This window comes from Rattus norvegicus, chromosome 1, assembly GCF_021556685.1.
Source record: "Rattus norvegicus strain SHRSP/BbbUtx chromosome 1, alternate assembly SHRSP_T2T, whole genome shotgun sequence".
Classification (NCBI taxonomy): Eukaryota; Metazoa; Chordata; class Mammalia; order Rodentia; family Muridae; genus Rattus; species Rattus norvegicus.
The window spans coordinates 69043913-69063619 of record NC_141534.1 but is presented as its reverse complement, the minus strand read 5'-3'; the positions used below and the strand labels follow the sequence as shown (position 1 = coordinate 69063619).

Sequence of the window (19707 nt, the reverse complement as noted above, 5' to 3'; positions counted from 1 at the left end):
TGGATTTGTCTATGTTGATTTCTCAAAGAACCAGCTCATGGTTTTATTGATTCTTTGCATTGTTCTCTTAGTTTCTAATTGATTGATTTCAGCCCTGAGTTTGATTATTTCTTGCCATCTACATCCTGTTTTCTTATCCATTCTGTTAACCTGTGTCTTTTTATTGAGGAATCTAGTCCAATGAGTCCATTGATATTGAGGTATTAGTGACCAATAATTGTAATTCCTGTTATTTTGATGTTGGCAGTAATGTGGGGGGGGGTGTGGGCACACACTCATGCATGTATGTGTGCCTTTTTGTTTTTGTTTTTTGTTTTGTTTTGTTTTGTTTTGCTTTTTGGTTTTGCTGATATATGGGGTATCTTTTTCCTATGGTTCTTTTTTTTTGGGTGTAGTTAGTCTCCTTAGGTTGGAGTTTTCCTTCTAGTATTTTCTGTAGGGTTTGTTTTTGTGGATAGATACTGCTTAAATTTGCTTTTGTCATGAAATACCTGGTTTTATTTATTTAGTTATGAAAGTTTTGTTGAGTACAGAAGTCTTGGCTGACATCTGTGGTCTCTTAAAGTCTGGCTTTTAGAGTTTCTGTTGAGAAGTCAGGTGTAATTCTGAATAGGTCTGCCTTTATATATTATTTGGTTTCTTTTCTCTTGCAGCTTTTAATATTCTTTCATTATTCTGTACATTTAGTGTTTTAATTATTAAGTAGCAGGAGGATTTTCTTTTCTGGTCCAATCTATTTGGTGTTCTGTAAGCTTCTTATATGTTTATGGACCTTTTGTTCTTTAGGTTAGGGAAATTTTCTTCTATGATTTTGTTAAAAGTATTTTCTGGGCCTTGGAGATGAAGCTCTTTTAACTTCTTCTGTTACTATTAGTCTTAGGTTAGGTCTTTTATGGTATCCCAGATTTTGTGAATGTTTTGTGTCAGGAACTTTTTAGAATTTAGCATTTTCTTTGACTGGCGTGTCAGTTTTTGATATGGTATCTTCTGAGCCTGAGATTCTCTCTTTATCCTTTGTATTCTGTTGGTTATGCTGTCTGTATTCTGTAGTTTCTACACTCTTCCCTAGTTTTTCCATTTCCAGGATTCCATTGGCTTGTGTTTTTGTTATTGCTTCTGTTTCCATTTTCAGGTCTTGAACAGTTGTATTCCTGTCCTTAACCTGTTTGATTCTATTTTCCTGTATTTCTTTAAGGGATTTGTTTATTTAAGGTCATCTTCTTGTGCTTTGGCTATGTTAAGATGTCCAGGACTTGCTATAGTAGGATAGCTGGGCTCTGATGTTGCCATATTACCCTGTCTCTTACTGATTGTGTTATTACCCTGGCCTTTAACCATCCGATTGTCCCTAGTGTTGGCTAGATATTCCTGATTCCAGCAGGACTCCTCCAGGAGACATGCAGAGCTGTGGGCCTGACAGTGCAGTTCAGGGAATAGCAAGATGCTAACCTCTGCTGGCTGTTCCTACAGGTGGACCTGAATGATCCTGGGGCTCTGCAGGCTTCCTCAGGAAGGCAGGCAGAGCTATGGACTGGACAGTGAAGGTCAGGGATACCTCACAGTTCACCTCTGCTAACTGCCCCAGGTGCACCTGGTAGGCAGGGATAGGTGGGGAGGGGTCTAATCTGGATGTTCCTGGGGCTCAGCAGGCCTCTTCAGCAAGCCAGGCAGAGGTGTGGCCTTACAGTAGTCAGTGGACAGCATGTAGCTCACCTGTAATAAGCGTTATCTTTAAAGCAGTGGCTACACTTTGACCTTAGCACAATATACTATAACTTTTCATTATAAATGCTCAAACAGCGCCTGAACAAAGTAAAATGAGAAAATATTTTTAAGGACCACTTTGTCCTGTTTTTAGTTGTTTTTTAGTAGAATTAGTACTGGTCTGTATGTTTGTGTCCAGTAGGCTGAGTATTCCTGACTTGAAAAAAAAACAGGAAATGTTTCCAAAATTGTAATTAGTTGCAATTTTTCCTTTATATACCATAAATCACTATGTGACAAAACAGGAAGGTGTGTATCATGATTAGTAAAATAACCAACAAGTTCTAACTTGTATACTAAACCTAGTCCAACCTCATGTACCTTGAATTGATTAAAAACATTGGAACCCAACACTAATCTAAGTTTAGTCATCACTTCAAATAACAATTATTTTGAAGGCTAAATCTGTTTTCTTCTTCAGGTTAATGAAAAGTAGCCTTGATGGTGATATCATTCGGACACAGAAGTTGTCACTTATCATTAGAACAGTGGGCAGACAGTTTCCTGGACATTTGCTGGCATGGGATTTTGTTAAGGAAAACTGGAATAAGCTTGTACATAAGTAAGTCTTTTGTGGAATGACTGACTTTCAGATTCTCAGGCTGTGCATTTGCAAAACACTCCTAGTGCCATGCTGGCTCCTTGGGGTTATGATTCATCCTAAGTGAGGAAGCACCTCTCATACACCAGCTTTCTATTTGATATCTGTATTCATAAGCATCACACCACTTAGCAGTGCTGTTCCATTGAAATGCGATCAAGACCAGGTACACCTGGTAAGCTAGTCACCCTAACCTGGCCATTTCAAAATATTTGTTTAGTTATATATTAGAAATATTTCTTGATTGGCAAGGCATAGCTGGGTAGCACATATAGGTGTTTTCTTCTTATTTTAAAGCAATAATGATTTTTCTGGGTATAGATAATTTTTGAGAACCAAATTAAAATTCTATCAGAATATCCCATGGCCCTACCTCCTTTCATGCACAGTGGCAGTGTGTAAAGATGCCCCAGCTTCTAGACTGCGTTTCCAAGAGGAAGAGCCTAATCTGCCTGTGCACTGAATCATCTCCTTCATGCTCTTGGACAGTGCTTTGGCTCTCAGCAGCTGCTTCATTTTTTTCTCTTATATTTGTGTTTCTTCAGGTTCCATCTGGGCTCCTATACCATTCAAAGCATTGTTGCTGGATCTACTCACTTATTTTCAACGAAGACACATTTATCTGAGGTTGGTTGTACAAAATGCTCGCAGGGAAATTGCAGGGCTCCTCTGTTGAAGTGAAGTGGAGGCTTTTTGTGCTAATTCTAGTCCCTTCTGCCTTCTTTCATCAATTCTAATGATTCTGCGTTGAGATTATTTTTAAATGATTGCATGTATAGCAAGGAGATGAAATTCTGATTCCATTCTCAGCACTACTTGCTGTCTCCTCAATACAAATAATTTAAGTAGTAATAAAATTATTTTTGAGGAATCCCATTCAAAAATATGAATTTATTTATCAAGCCTAATGTTAGATTGACTCATTTTTCTTCAGAGTTCTTTCTCTATTTTAAGAAATAGTAAGGAAAGAAGAAGTATAAACATAGTAGAGACACCAGCAGGGAAGAAAAGGTTACTTTTGCTTTTAAGATCACTTCAGATATTACCATACTTGGCTGATGCAAATACCTTGGGTATTAAAGTATGGGGCTGCTCTATACTCTCCCCTACTCCTCTGCTTCCTAAGTGCCAGGCCTTGGAGCTACCATCACACGGTTAACATTTCCAAAGACCAATCAAGGCGCCTGCCTCAGTCTTTCTTTGTTTAAAATACATTTCTGTGGAACTTGCAGGTCCAGGAATTCTTCGAAAATCAGTCAGAGGCAACCTTGCAGCTTCGGTGTGTTCAGGAGGCCTTCGAAGTGATTGAGCTGAATATCCAGTGGATGGCCAGGAATCTGAAAACTCTGACACTGTGGCTGTAGCCCTCACAGCTGATCTTCCGGTGCCCATGGCTCTGCTGCTTTTGCAAAGGTTGAGTGAAGGCCGGCCTGCTACTGAGTTGTTTGCACTGTTAGGATCTAGTTAGCTCAGGGCCCAATTGTATTTTTCATATCTTTTCTGAAATGTCCTTAGGCGGTAGTTATTTATTACAAAATTATATTCACCTGTACGTCAACCATCTACAATAACAGTGAAGAATTTTTCTTTGACACACAAATGGAGAAAAGTCAGAAATTTTGTTTGATTTCTTAGTGTCCAGAGTGTTTCTGTTACAGTGCAACCGAGGAAGGTCCGTAAGAACCACTGCCTTTGGAGGTTGCTGATTGTCAGCTGTTTGTTGCTTCTCGTTAAACAGTACACCTGCATTCTGGGAGTTACCCTGAAGAGTGACAAAGACATTGAAGGTGCAGCTCTAGACAGATGACCTCAGGTGTTCTTTAAACCTGATTGGGGGTTCTTTAAAAAGGTTTATGTCAACGTTATAATTTTTCCTGCAGAATAGCCAGGTTCTAAAGAATTTTTCATTTTTCCATTAAATTGAACAGCTGAACAATCAGGCCCAAAATTTCAATTTTCCAAATATTTCACACTTTCCGCTTCATCTTTATGGCACTATGTAGGAAGTATTCTGAACTAAGTTAACATTAATTACTTTACTCATGAATTCCAGTACCCTCAACTTTGTATGCTGGTAAGGCCTTCCATCAGCTTTCTCCTGTAGAGGGAGGAGAACCCATGCTTGGGAGGCAGCTTTCTCCTGTACAGTATGGGAGGCTTTCTGTGTGCACTGGTGGCTTTCTCCTTACTTTCACCCAAGAATGTAATTTGTTTAAGTTGCCTTTTGAACCTGACAAATGGTACCCTCTTCATGTGTGGTTTGTTACTTTTTGTTACAGTGTATATTAGAAGCATTTCTTAAATAGGGTCATCTGGAATTAAAGCTTTTTATTTTGAAGTTCACCATAGTACCTTAAAGGAACAATGAAAATGTGGAACAGGAGGAAGTTGAAAATATGGTGGGCTTTGAATTCTTTTTTCACTGTTAAAGACAGTGCTTTGCTTTAGTTGAAAAAAAATTATAGTTGTTTGTTTGTTTGTTTGTTTGTTTGTTTATCATGGCCAAACTATGTTAAACAGCGAGGCCAAGGATCAAGCAGAGGACAAGCAAGGGAGGGGCCCCGAGCAAAATGTGGGCGCTTCACTCCTTCTGAAGGAGAGGTATCGTACTTGAATTTTTTGAGCTATGCAGACTTATTCCTAGATTGTTGTGTTTCTTTGATTCTTAGGAGAGAAGCTTTCTTCTTAATAACTCATGAGAATTCTATATTTTGTTTGAAAACAGTGTCCATGTACATAAAAAGGGAATTACTCATTTGTGAACACTGAAAACACTCCACAGAGTCAGACCATAGAAAGGCCACTTTTTTTTTTATTCAGCTGTTGTAAAGCTAGAATATGTGGAGTTATATACAAAGTTATAGTTTATTTTATGAGAATATTTTTATATAACAATTTTAATGGCTGACAAGCTGAAAAATAGCCTGCTTTAATCCTAGAGTTTGTTCCCAATTTAATCTTTTCTAAACATTTTTTGATTTTTTTTTTTGGTTTTTTTTTTTTAAAGTGGAAAATGTTATTCCTGAGAGTCATAGAATTATCTTGATATTTTAGTGAAATAGGTAATTGTAGATCTCTAGTCCCCTTGTGCTTTTGGTAAATGAATGACAGTTCAGTTGATACTGAAGGTTAATGGGGTTTTCTATTTTTAAAGTGAAGGAAAGATGCTCTTGTGGGTTTTGGTTGCCCCTTTTCATTTTTTACCATGTTGTATTACTAAATTATACTTTAATAACAGAGTTTAACTTTTGCTACTTCTCAGGATCAGTCCAATCCTGAGATTTACCTGCCCATCTTGGTGTTGACTGTAAAGTCTTTCTGCATATGGCAAATCTTGTCTTAAATAACACTTTTTTCCATGTATGAGTGTAAATGTGGTGTGCCCTGTTTTAAATAAAGCCTTATGAAGATATGGGCTTAAAAAGAGCTAATTCTTGATCCAGTGCTATTAGTAGCTGCTTGTTCCCAGGATACTGGAGCCATACTTTAAGTATTATCTAGAACCTTCACCTGGCTTTTTAAACATTTCCCCACAGAACTCTGTCTGTTTCATGTTTTGTTAGCTCATCTCTGTGCAGCTTCTTAGCTAACTCAAAGTCAGTGCTCTAAGGCTGAGGTAGCATTTGTAGTCTGAGAAGTATATTGATAGCATTCAGATTTTCTTCCTCAAATTTAATTCTTCTCTCTGTACTTTTAGGAAGGAAGATTGAAGCACAGGGGTCAGCTTGTGCTTTGGGCATCAGCACAAATACCTGACATCATTGGGTAGCAGTTAAATGAGCATTCTGCTCACCGCAGAGAAAGGGTGTTCTTGAATGTAATATGAAAGGTCTTGATTACTAGGAAAGATAGAATTAGAAATCTAGACTTGAGGACAAGAGATGATTTGGAGATTTGAGAGTTTATTAAAGTTAGACGTTGGAGTAAACAAGTTTACTTTGCTAATAATAAGATGTAAAGTAGTGGCAGTGCCCCCATCCCCCGAAGCGTATGCCCTCCTCTGTCTCATTGCATCTGTCTGTGAAAATGAAATTGTATTTGTCATTGCTTCAGAGTGTTCACAGACGTTCTTCTATCACAGGCTCTACTTAATTTTCTTTGTCATATGTGTTTTTATTTTCATGAGATTTTAGCCACCATTAGAGCAAAAGCTGCCAGAAGAGTCCTGGGCATCAAAACAAATCGAGCTGCTTGAGGTTTACGGGGTACACAACAATCCTTTCTGATTATTGGGAAGCAAGAAATTACAATTAAGTCTTGTGTTGTTGCAAGATTGTCTGTTGTTAAATTGGATTTTAAAGATGGTTCCTTAATCTAAAGCACCTGAGCTGAGGGTCTTCAGCCCGACTGCTGAGCACTTATATAAGGCCATGTGCTCTGTGGGTTTCCAGGACGGCACGGCACGGCGGGTCTCAGGTGCTTTGCTGCCAAGGAGTGAGATGAGTTTGCCGATAGGAATGGGTCGTTTCCCATAGGCCGCTAATGCCTGGGACCATGGGCACACTGTAGGTTTCCTCACCTTTGCCTTACTTGTGTTTATGTGGGATTAATTCTCTTGTTTGGGAAATGTTCTGTCTCCTTACATTTGTATTTCTGGAAACTCAGGTATATATTTTTGCTGGGTTTTTTATTCTTTTATTTTGTTCTTAAATCTCTAAAATATCAAAAAGTACCAAATGAAAATTGAAGTCCCAAAGTATGACAGATGACCCTTTGCCCAGCCCTTATGGCCTAGTTAGTCAGTAACTACTAGAATTAGTGATTGACCTTTAGAGAACTTGTACTAGGGTTTTTTTGGGGGGTAGGGTGGGAGGTGATGCATATTTTGAAACATATACATGTATTTTTAGATTTTTTATATTTTATAAGTTTTGTCCTGTTAATGAAAGAGCGAAATAACTACTCTCTGATAATCTCTCCTCTTCCCATATTGCCTACTGTAGGCAAGAGTTACAGAATAATTTTATTTTAATATTTTTAACAACGTGGGTTTCAAGAGGGCAGCTTCTTTTAAGAGTGTGTATAAATAGTTTTGCTGCTATTTGGTACTTATTTAATGCTGCCCTCTATACATTTTTCTTGTGGACATGTACATAAACCGTGCAAGGTCACATAGATGTCTGATGGCAGCAGAATAGTGGTAGTCCCTATTATTCTGTTCCAGTCTTAGGAACTTAGGCTGTCTCTCATCCTTCAAACATGTTATAGATGCAATGCCACTTGTATTTCACTTAGACTTGTCTCTTTGCATAGACACTCAGTTTCCATTGTGGTTGAGTGTGTCAGATTCTTCCCTGTCGCTTGTTGCCTCTCAGGGCAGTAGCAGTGTGGAAGACAGCAGAGTAGTGCTTGCTATGGCCTTTTATTACTAATTCATTTGGTCCTATGCCCTTCAAACACATGTGAAAATACCTGATGAAATGTGGCAGACTACATGTGAACAGTCCTCTCTTCTTCTCACCTCTTAGAGCCTGTTGGCAACAGCTAATAAAATGGCTGTCTGTGTGGAAGATGGAGGGAAATGTACTTAATGTCTGTGTATATGTTTTTACTACTGTATCATAGTAATTCACTGCGTGGTCAGAGTGGAGATGCCCAATGTACCGTGGAGTTCAGATGCATAACAGTGCCCTCTTTCCCTTTATTGTCTGGCTTCAATACTTCTTAAAGTATTTTGAGTGTTTGAAAGTTGTTTGGGGTTCGGATGGTTGTTATCTAGTTGGTTGGTTTTTGCTAGGCTCAGAAAGTAGCTAGGGGGCGGAATATATCCTTTTCGAGTTGACAAACATGTTGTTGCTGTGTTTTTACTTCCTTGCTCTCCCTGACCTTTTTATGGCTTTATGCGTAAAGTTAGGGATCTCTCTAAGCGGTTCCTTCCTTCCCATGTGGGCCGTGCAGTGGCTATCTGTAGCATGGACGGTGATTTGGGGCTGCTCCTGTGCATTTCCCTAGGTGCTCTTGCTTCCTCGTCACTGCTTCATTGGGTGCCTGTCCTGATGGACTGTGGACTCTGAATGTAGTGTCCTCTGGTTCCTGTTCCATCTCTGTGAGGAGGTGTTTCTTCTCAGTTTTTTCTCTTAGCTTTAGTGGGGACTAAGGGCGAAAAATAGATTCTTTACAAATATATATAATTTTGTTACTATACTGTGCTATTTCATTTGGTACTGAGTCCTTTACATGGACATAAAGTACCTAATGAGACGTGGAGGTCCGGATGTATGAAAACTTCCTCTTTCCCCTTTTCCTCTTTGCCTCTGTGGGCAATAGTTGTAGAGTAGCATAGATTTTCTAATTCTCTTCCACCCGGAGGGGTGGGGTATGTATATACTTTAAAATGTAAATATAAATTTTTTAATCTTTTTGTTGTTACTTCATTTGTACCTAAATCTATTTGTGGACACTTAGGTACATGAGGAATATTGAGGTTCATTCTATGAAAAATCTCCCCTTTCCCTTCCCTCACTGCCTGTTTGGGCAGTGGCTTGTAGAGTAGTTGTGTAGCTTTGGCATGGGGGTGCAGGGTGAGAACAGTTCTGGGTTTCTATTTTAGATGTATTTAAAAGTCTGTCAGTTATTTCAGTTCTTCACTCTCAGTCTGCCTTTGTGTTAATGAAGCAAAGCAACGGTCTGTATCAGTACCCAGAAGTGTAGAACATCTGCCCCTCACTCTGCCCCTGTGCCATACCGCAGTAGTGTACACGTACTGTAAGGCTTGAGTTCTTGTTTTGTCTGTTGCTTATAATACAGCTTGTTAGAGAAAAGGGTAACCATATGTTATATATGTATATAGGATTGTAAATGCCTTGTGGTATTAACTTCATTTTGAACGTGGTCCATGGTGCGACTATTTTTACTATGTACTTAATGAACACTGAGATTGATTCTATGAAAACTCTCCACACTCCCTATCCCTCATTGCCTGGTGGGCAGTGGTAGACTAGATGTTTTATTTGCTTATCTTTTGTTTGCTTTGGGGGGGGGTCTGGGTGTTTATATATTTTTAATGTATATACAATATTGCTATATTCTATATATTATTCCATGTAGCACCAGTTTTTTGCTGGAATTTGTACATAGATAATAAAACATTGAGGTCCAGAGGTATGATAACTCTCCCGTGCTCCCTTTCCCTCATTGCCTACAGAGGCAATAATTTTATAACTTGTTTTTGTTTTGTTTTCTTTTCTTTTCTTTTTTTTAGGGGGTGGGAATGGGATTGCTTAGGTGGGTAGTGGTTAGGGGAAAGGGATGAGTGCATGATTTTAAAATATATTTTTTCATGGTACTGATTAGGCCCCTTTTCATTTGCATGGATAGATGGGTACCTAATCAAAATTGAGGATCAGTGTATGACATATCTCCCATTCTACCCTTTCCCTTATGCCTGCACAGGCAACAGTGAGTAAAGCAGCTCTGTGTTATTTACTTGTTTGGATTTATTTTGATAGTAGACTATTCTTAATATAAAGTTTTCATTTCTTTATTTCATTTTGTGTTCAGCCCTTTGCCTAGCTATAAAGAACATAATGAAATTAGTTTCATAAGATGACAGGGCACATCTTTTGTTGTATATTTCCTCACTTAGTAGTAGCTAGTACAGGTGGTTTGTGTTTTTCCAGGTTATTCTGTAGGATAGATATCTTTAAAGATACAAATATGTATACATTTTTAATTTTCTCCCTTGCTCTCATTGTTTCCCTTTAGTATACTTATTCTCTTGAAGGTTTTTACATGTATCTAGAGGGAAAAGAAAAAACCAAAGGCTCATTACATGTTAAGTATCTGAAAGTACAACCCTGGGACTCCATGTATAGCAGTGGCAATGGGCTTGAAGCAAATACAATGGGAAAGGACACTCAGATATGGCTACATTGTGGAAACTAACCAGATCCAGCATTGCTGGTGTCGATTTAAACTGAGATGGTGAAAGGCAAGCTTTAGTTTTATAAATACCGGAACAACAGAGGGCAGGGCATTGCTGAGTAAACGTGAGTTTAAGTAGCTTCAGTGGTGGAGGCAAGCCAATATCAGTGTTTCCTATAACTAATTCAAAGAGCCCTTAAGAGAGTAGTGTTCTGTGAGGCCTAAAGCTCAGATTTATCTCCAGAGTTCTGTTGACTGTTCTTATGTACCCAGGAGAAGTCATTGATTCTTAGAATGGACCATTTGATTGCAACTTCTCTGGTGGCTCACAGACAACATGGTCCCAAAAGAATGTCAGGGGCAAGCCCTTTCTGTCTTAGGACATCCACATGTGGCAGGGCACAGTGGCCCTTTCTTACCCAGAACTCTTTTGTGTGGCTGCATCTCTTTCTCCGGTTGTCTCTTAACTGGGCCGTTCCTGTTCCTTTTCCTTTTGCTGTCAGTACCTTCATCGTTAGATGCCATCTGAGGTTACACTCACACGCTGCCTTCTCGTTCGCTTTGTGATTCTGTGTGCATTTCATGCACTAGAGCCTGTGTGTTTGCTCGCAGCATTCTTACATTTCTTCTTGTCTCTTCTTCCACCACATGGTAAATGTTGACTACACATTTGTCTGCATCAAAGAAAATGCATGTGAAAACCTCCCTGTCCTTCTTGCATGTTAGCATTGTTTTGTTCTCACATTTTTACTGATATTCCATGAGGAAGATTTGCCATATCCACTTAAAGAAACATTGAGTGCTAGATAGGGCTCCTAGAAATTCTCAAAGACATGTTATTTACCATATCAAACTCTCAGGAATGGGTTGGAAAATTATCCTCGTAACATTGCTGTTACTTATACCTGCTGCTGGAGGAAAAAGTTTATTCATGACACATTTACCTTTGATCATAAATAAAAGAGAAAGGGCCACCTTTTTGCAGTTAGTCATGGTAGTCATTAGTGATATTTTTGAACTGCTTTTAATTTGAAATACTTCAAAGGAAGTAAAGGTCATGGCTTTACTCAAAGAAATGCTCCAGAAGTTGGGCTGTATAAATCATCAGTACAATAATACACTGTGTGCGTGTGCGTGTGCGTGTGCGTGTGTGTGTATGAAATGAGAATTGCCACATAATTGGAGCATTTGCATTCATCAGCAAATAATATTGAGACAAACTATAGTCAACTCTCTTGATTAAAGCCAAGTGTTCCCTGTGGCTGTGAGGAAGAGTTTTTCTTGCAAATACTTTGGAAAGTGATTACTTGGAAACTTACAAAGCTATTGCCTTTTTTTTTTTTAACACCAGTAGAGACCTTTGGTTCCTTCAGTCTGAGTTTAAGGCTAGAATTCTAATTTGTATTATAATCTGTCTTTTGTGGAAAATTTTGAAAATAGTACGTATATGTAATATTGTATATGCAAATTGTGTTGTTTTACTTGTTTTGCATATGACCAGCACTGACTGAAAGGCATGTTTAACTATAAACACTGTTGCTTTCTTTGTGAAATGAAAATAAAAGTATTTAAATACAAATATTGTATGGATTCATGTTATTAGACAGATTATATATTAGAAGCGTTTCATCTCAGATTCTGAGTTTCACAGGAGCTGTTCCCATATACATTAAGTTATCTAAATTGCTTCTTGCCTCACTCCAGCGTCCTTAACACATTAAACTCAAAGGAGCCCAAACTCACACTGTGAACATTTGGGTTGGGGAATTACTTGCTTTGAGAGGCTGTTGTGCACACCGGAGAATTTTCAGCATCCACCCTGACAATTTATGCCAGTTGCATCTACAGATGGCCAACTGCCCATAGCAATCCCTCACTCCTCTGGTCCTTGTGAGAAACAAAAGTGTTTACTTCATAGATTAAAAAGAAAGAGTCCTGGACTGGCAATTAAAACTGTGTGTGATGGAACGGCGGGCTCAGTAAGGTTTAGGGCAGTTCCTTGCACAGGTGCAGTCCTTATGAACACTCGGATTCTGTGAGGAACACTTGGCTCCACAATGCTTTTCTACCTAGCTTACTATAAAACCACTGAAAGCTAACAGTTTCCCCGTTTTGATCATATAAGTCGGAATATAGGTACCAGTCCTACGGGAAGGACATTGCTACAGCTATGTTCCTAGTTAGGCCCACAAAACTAGCTTATTCCATGTCTGAGCAGCTTTACTGAGAATTGGGAAAGTTTTAGGTTTCTAGATACGGGAATGAAAGCTAGCATTCTATAATTACCAGAGTTTAATGTTGGGCATTTGAAGACAAATCTACTGAGTCTCTTGATTTCCCTAAAGAGCCCAGTGTGGGGATTTAAAAGCCTTTATGCTGTACCTTTAAAAAGAAAATTATGATCGTTGCTAATATTTACAAAAGGCTCAGAAATTGCAAGGATTTTTATTTTTAAAAACTGGCTATGTATTTTATAATCATAGATATCAACTGTTAAATATTTGAACACTTAGGAAGTAAGGAACACTTAATTCCACTAGATTTGGGGTGGGGGCGTTGTTGATAAACCTCCCTATTTTTTCAAAATCACGATGCAAAAGAATTTGATTTGATATTAGCCTTCTGCTTTCCTTTCTTTCTAAAAAGTCTTTTGATCAAAAATCCCTTTTGATACATGCAGCCTCCAGAGTTTACTGATATTTGTATGTGGGTTGAACAGTGTACAGAGCATTGTTTTATTATCAGAGCATAAACATCCCTTTAAATTACCAGTTTCACTCACCTTGATCCCCATAATTGGTAACTTTCCAATGCTTTGTGCTTATGTGCTTTTATTTTCCTTTGTGTACGACATCCAGTTAACTGGTCAAAGTCCAGTTGAGGTTAAATGCAACTTTGAGACCACATATATTTGATTTGGGATTATCAAGACCTTCACTTACAGTAATATTCAGTCTTTCCCACTCACTTTTATCAAAGAACATAATGCAATTAAAATAGGTGTCAAAACTAAATTGTTGACAAGCACCAGGTAGCAATATTTTGAAAGAAAAATCTGGGTTTTTAGAAGAGGCTAAACAGGCAGAAGTGGCGATGTGTTGATTATTAAGGGGACAAGCTCGTGATTTACAAGCCAGATCTGCAAAGTGGAAAGCGTTTTTTGTTTCTGATGTCTCTTCTTCATGCATGTTGCTGCCACACGAACCTTTGCACAGTGACCAGTATTGGTATCATTCTGTCTATCTCAAAGGTGTCTTAATTTTTTATTTCAGCATAAATCACTGAGATATTACTGTTGCCATATGGTTAACAAAAGCTTCATGATTGGAAGAAATTATGATATTGAAAAACTTCAGGACATCCAGGCACTAGTTAGAACCAGGACTTCTTTCTCGCCTGTTATTTTCTACTAAGAGATGTTTTTAGTTTCACTAGCTAAGATATTGCTCCTTTACCTATCTTACAGGAGTGTTAACATGAGATAAAAAATATCTGTAACTGAATGATGGCGCCTGTCCCAGAAAGCATAGATCCAACTCTGGTCATTAAAAGTACCAGCTGCTTCCTAAGATGCCTCTGTGTAAAGATGATTTCTGTAAATTGAATAATGTTATACAGCACACCAGCTAGGAAATTATAGAAAAAGTCTAATATGCTTTTTTTTTTGCAAATTTGAGCCTTGAATTGCTTATATTTTATTTGGGAAACAGTATTACATGTTAGGAAAGAGGCCAACAAGATAACTCAGTCAATAAAGGTACACACTGTCAGGCCTGATGACCTGGATTTGATCCACCTCATGGAAGAAGAGAACTGACTCCCACATGTTGTCTTCTGACTTCCACATGTGCTGTAGTATGTTCATCCTGTCCCCACACATACACATAAATAAGGAAAGAGAAAATGCAAATGCATGCAGCTGTATTGGTTTTTCAACTGAAGCAAAACCCTGACTGTTGGTCAATTTTGGTTAATTATAAGGAAACTGCAAACTAAACTCTTACTGATTGATTTATAGTGGAGATAATATTTTCTTGGGGACAGCATTTACTTGGCCATATATGTATATATGTATGTATGTATGTATATATATATATGTATGTATGTGACACAAATATATTATGTCATATACACAGAAATTGATCAAACGTCTGAAGATCTCTGGTTGCTAGTGCTGGAAGGAACCTTCTAAATGTCTAGTCTATCCCCACCATTTAATAAACTAAGGGTAACAGATTACACCTTACCTAAAATCTCACATAACATGTTTAATTTATATATTTATTTAGCGAGCTTAGATGCAGATTATGTGCAGTTGTCCATAGGACACTTACTGAATTGGAAGGAATTTGAAAAATTGCTTTAATGAGAAAATTATCCTGTTATGAATTCCCAAAAGAGTTGGTACATTATTGTAAAATTAAGCTTGGAATTAGGTGGTTTCAATTTTTTGATAATGTAAATGACCCAAATCCCATGACCTTGAAAAGGTAGCCCCTTTTTATGTGTTTTGATGAAGTACATTGCACTGAAGTACATAGCACAACCTCTGTTGAAGACAATACTGTCAGGAGCTTCTGACTGTCGCCACCAAATCATGTATAGCAAGAAGAATGATTACCTGGTGAAGTGAGTGCTACATTATGTGACAGGCCAAGCAGAAGGAAAATAAATACTAACTTCACTAACTAGGATTTTAAAAATCCATTTTCCTAAAATAGTTTAAATTCAGCCTCAGGTAAAGCATTTACCCTCAGCGTTTACCCTCAACTTCCTAGAAAGTTTAGTTCTAAGAAAGGTTTTCAGGTCATTTTTGGTTGGTTGGTTGGTTGGTTGGTTGGTTGGTTGGTTTTGTTCTTTAAAGGTCATGACCTGAGTGTCAGATGCCTTACTTCTGCCTTGTTTGCATGCTTGTAGTCTCTTGTCTGCCTTTAGCAAACTTGGATTCAGAACTTAACACTTAGTCCAAGATTCCTTTCTACCTAATGTGCTAAAGCCAACATGTGCTGAACAATGTAGGATTTCCCAGGCATCCAAGTGAGGAAATCTAAAAGAAAATTTACCTTCCCAAGTTCCTTGATATTTTTCTTCTTCAGAGCCTCTCCCTTACCTGTCCATTTCTAGGGTATATTCTTATTCTCTCTCTCTCTCTCTCTCTCTCTCTCTCTCTCTCTCTCTCTCTCTCTCTCTCTCTCTCTCTCTCTCTCTCTCTCGCACACACACACATTCTCACACATTCATGCATGTGCACATGGGCACATATATACAGAGAGACATAGAGCCCTTGCCGATTCCTCACTTCTGAATACCTCCTTGAAGTGCCTCTTTCCTTTAGAGCATTGTGACTCAGCGTCAAAATCTAGATCCACAAGACCAATATATCAGGGGCTTAGCAAAATTGGCCTCATAATTTAAAAGGCTGGTTTGTGTGGCCTTGTATTGTGGTCGTATCTTGGGGTCACTTCTCAACAAGTTACTATGTATTTGTTATGCGGAAAACTATGAAACTTTAAATCTTTATATTAGCAAATACTTTGTTAGGATTTTCTAGGATAACATGAAAACTGTCTTATAATACCCGGGCACACACAGACTTTGGGTAAGAGAAACCAGCCTCAGTCTCATGTGGTTTTCATGGACAATTTATTCAGTAACTGTTGTGATCTGTCCAGTGTGCACAAGCTAAGTGAAAGAGGCTTAGCTACAGTGCTAGCTGCAAGTGCATCCTGGGTTTTATAAAAGCAGCCTGTGTAGTGGGTAGACACCCAGAGGCTCTTTGTTCCCCGTTGAGTACATTACACAGTCATTCTTGGTTCCTAAGGATGTTCCAAGTGAGTGACAAAAGGCAATGAATTATTTGCACGTTACTGTGTTACCATTTCACCCCAGGGTTCCCTTCAATTCCCTTCAAAGACACCCTTTCTCCTCTGCTTTCTTCTGTGTGGCCAAGTGAGAACGAGGACAGCTTTTCAAAAATGTGAGTTCAAACGAAGAGGGGTCTACAAGCACTTGAAGCCTAAAGTATATGTATTTTGTGAAATGACTCAAACAGGAAATGCAACTTTTCATCATCATGGTTTCTAGATGACAGGCACGACTGTCTGCCTTACTTCATTGACCTCTAGCCTCAGTAATCACAGAAGGAATTGTGATATTCTCTGTCTTTAAGGCCCTTGTTCTGACAACACTGTTTGGCATATAGCTAGACTGGGTATGAGGGTGAGGGTAGGGGGAGGGTTGGTATTTTTTTCCCTACCCAATTCTCACCATATGTAGATATCAGAAGATGGCTTGGAGTCCACATAGTCCTCATGGATGCAGCACCACATTCAAATGGAGACCAGGAAAAACTCAGAAACTGAAGGAATCCTGAAGGAAAAGTGCTCAGTGTGTATTTTTATTATTTTTATAAATTTATTTTATTTATTTACATTCCAGTCTGCCTCCCCCTCGTCCCCCCCCTCACAGTTTCTCATCCCATTCCTCCTCCCCCTTGCCCAAGCCAGGCCTCCCCCTTCTCTGGGACCTTACATCTCCTAAGAATTAGGAACATCCTCTCCCACTGAGGCTAGATCATGCAGTCCTCTGCTACATGTGTGCCAGGGCCCTCCGACCAACCTGTGTATGTTCCTGGGTGTTGGCTCAGTCTCTGGGAGCTCCCTGGGGTCTGGGTTAGTTGAACCTGTTGGGCTTCCTGTGGGTCACTCTCCCCTTCAGCTTCTTCAATCCTTTCCCTAATTCAACATAGAGGTCCCCAACTTCAGTCCAATGGTTGGGCACAAGAATCTGTTTCTGTCTTAGTCAGCTGCTGGTAGGGCCTCTCAGAGGACAGCCATGCCAGGCTCCTGTCTGTAAGTACATCATAGCATCAGTAATAGTGTCAGGCCTTGGTGTACCCCATGAGATGGATCCCAAGTTGGGCAGTCATTGGATCGGTTTTTTTCCTTCAGTTTTTTTTTTCTCCATTTTCATCCCTGCAGTTCTTTTAGACAGGAACAATTCTGGGTTAGGAATTTGACTGTGGTTAGTAACACTATCCCTCCAATTTCGACACTGTCTATCTACTGGAGGTGGACTCTTCAAGTTCCCTTTCCCCAATTTTGGTCATTTTGGCTAAGGTCACCCCCAATTAGTCCTGAGAGTGTCTCACCTCCTGGGTCTCTGGTACTTTCTAAAGGATCCCCCCACCTCCCACTCCCCAAGGCTACTTATTTCCATTCATGTGTGTATGAAACTTAAAAAAAATTTTTTTAAATAAAAGCAGTGCTCTTGATTGAAAAGATGCCAAAGAAGGAATTCCAGGCAAAGTGGTCTAAAATAGAAACTGTCACTTTTATATTTAAAGGAGATCTAAAAGATAGACTATCCCTTCCTAGAATGTAGCTGAACTGACATATAGTCCAATTTATGTAGCTTAGACATTGTCACCAGCCAGAAGATGATCAGTGATAAAGTTCTGTTCAGCAAGAACTATGTAAGGTGACACCTCAGGGGACCCGAGGGGTGTCTGAGGAGAAAGGGCCAATTTGGAATCACTCCATCCCAGAACAAGGCCTTGCAACAAGAGGGAAGTAACAACCTCCAAAGTGAGAACTTATGGGCTCTTCGGAAAGTCAGTTGTGTCAGATGATGTGTTGCTGGGGCAAACATATGAAGGAACATTTCATTGAAGCAGACACAGATGAGAGACTAAGACAAACTCATGAAGGAATGTTTCGCTGAAGCAAACAGGTGAAAGGATGTTCTGTTAAACAGTCACATAAAGGATTCTTCGGTAACAACGCACATGTATTGGTCCACCTTACATTGTGCAGTTGAGGTCCATTTGTCAGGACGCCATAGAGAAAAACACCAAAAAGAACAGTGATGTGTTGCAGCATCTTGCAGTTTCTGTGGACTCGGGCTGATGGCCAGAGTGATGATAGGACATGGTGAGGCAAGACCCATGGAGGGCACATGATGTTTGGAGGTTTATAACAAAGACTCAACAGACAGTAAAAGGAGCTTGCTTGGTTTGCTTACAAAGTGAAATGGTTCTTGGTCACACATCTTAACTGATCTTCCCTTCACTGAGCCAAAAACTTTTCTTGGAATTCCTGTTGGCCCTGGTCTCTCCTACTGACTCATGCCAAGACTAAGGCCTGGCTGTCTCTGCTAGGTAGTGCCACTGCTGCTGATTTGTGTTTGCTGTCTGGACTCTACCAAACCGGACTGCTGGAATATCGGTGAAGTGTTTGCAAGTGGATCGAGCTACCGCTGTTGACCTGTGAACTGAACTGTTGACTTCCTAACAGCACAGATAGGATTTACTCCTAAGAACCATTTCTGAACAGGTCCATTTCCTCCACACCCTTTCTTTTCCACTACCTCTGATGGGTGGTAGGCTAGAAGGGAGGCTAAAGCATTTAAGAATCATCATTAAAAATAGGCATTAAAAAAACTAAAATTACAAGCCTCCACATGATAAAATCCCTTGGATTTTTTTTTCTCACCAGAAACCATGGAGACCAAAAGAAGTGTAATGACATACTGACAGCATGACAGAAGGAAAAAAATCTTGAAAAGGAACTGTATGCTCCACAAAACTATTCTTCAAAAACAAGGGAAATAAATTCGCAGATGATCAGAAATTGGGAGTTTGTTGTTAGCATAGCTGTTGTAGGTGAATGAATAAAAGGGCTTTTTGAGTTGAAATAAGGACAGTAGATGATAAAAACCAAAGCGAAGAAGGACACAGGGTAATTAACTAACTGTACAGATAAATGTAAAAAACAGTACAAGGACATTTCTATCAGCAAATCTTGCTTTCTTTTATCTTATTGAAAAGGCAACCACAGGGTATGGTCTCTACAGGTTCTCTCTCCCCTTTCTTTGGGTATTTCAGCTAATGTCATCCCTGTTGGGTCCTGAAAACCTCTTGTTTCTCTGACATCCGGAACTTAGTGGCTACCTACTGTTCCCCACCCCTGAACCCCACTGCTATGCACCTCCATTTTAATTCCTGACCCTCTGAAATTCTCCCATCCCCTCTCTCACATGATCCTGCTCCAGTTTTGCCTCTCCCTCCCAAGCCCCTCCCTCCCTCTACTTCCTGTGATTATTTTGTTCCCCCTTCTAAGAAGGACTGAAGTGTCCACCTTTGGTCTTCCTTCTTCTTGAGCTTCATATGGTTTGTGAGTTGTATTATGGGTATTCTGAGCTTTTTGCCTAATACCCACTTATCAGTGAGTGCATGCCATGTGTGTTCTTTTGTGACTGGGTTACCTCACTCGGAATGATATTTAGTCATGGACCCCGGTTGAGGGATGGGGCCACCCACCCATCTTAAAAATATCAACCCAGAATTTCTCCTATCTAAAGGAAATGCAGGGACAAAGAGTGGAGCAGAGACGGATGGAAAGGCCATCCAGAGACTGGGGATCCATCCCATATGCAGACACCAAACCCAGACACTATTAGTTCATGCCAAGAAACACTTG

General features: G+C 39.4%; 1 protein-coding gene across 2 annotated transcripts in view; it reads left to right on the top strand.

The window, feature by feature from the left end:
* Positions 1 to 11807, top strand: part of Lnpep (leucyl and cystinyl aminopeptidase) — a 95539-nt gene extending 83732 nt beyond the window's left edge. For both annotated transcript variants that reach the window (NM_001113403.3, XM_087605894.1), the window contains 3 exon segments: positions 2186 to 2326; positions 2911 to 2992; positions 3598 to 11807. In NM_001113403.3, the coding sequence (NP_001106874.1) occupies positions 2186 to 2326; positions 2911 to 2992; positions 3598 to 3729 (355 nt within the window). In that variant the 3' untranslated portion in view covers positions 3730 to 11807.
* Positions 11808 to 19707: the final 7900 nt, after the last annotated feature.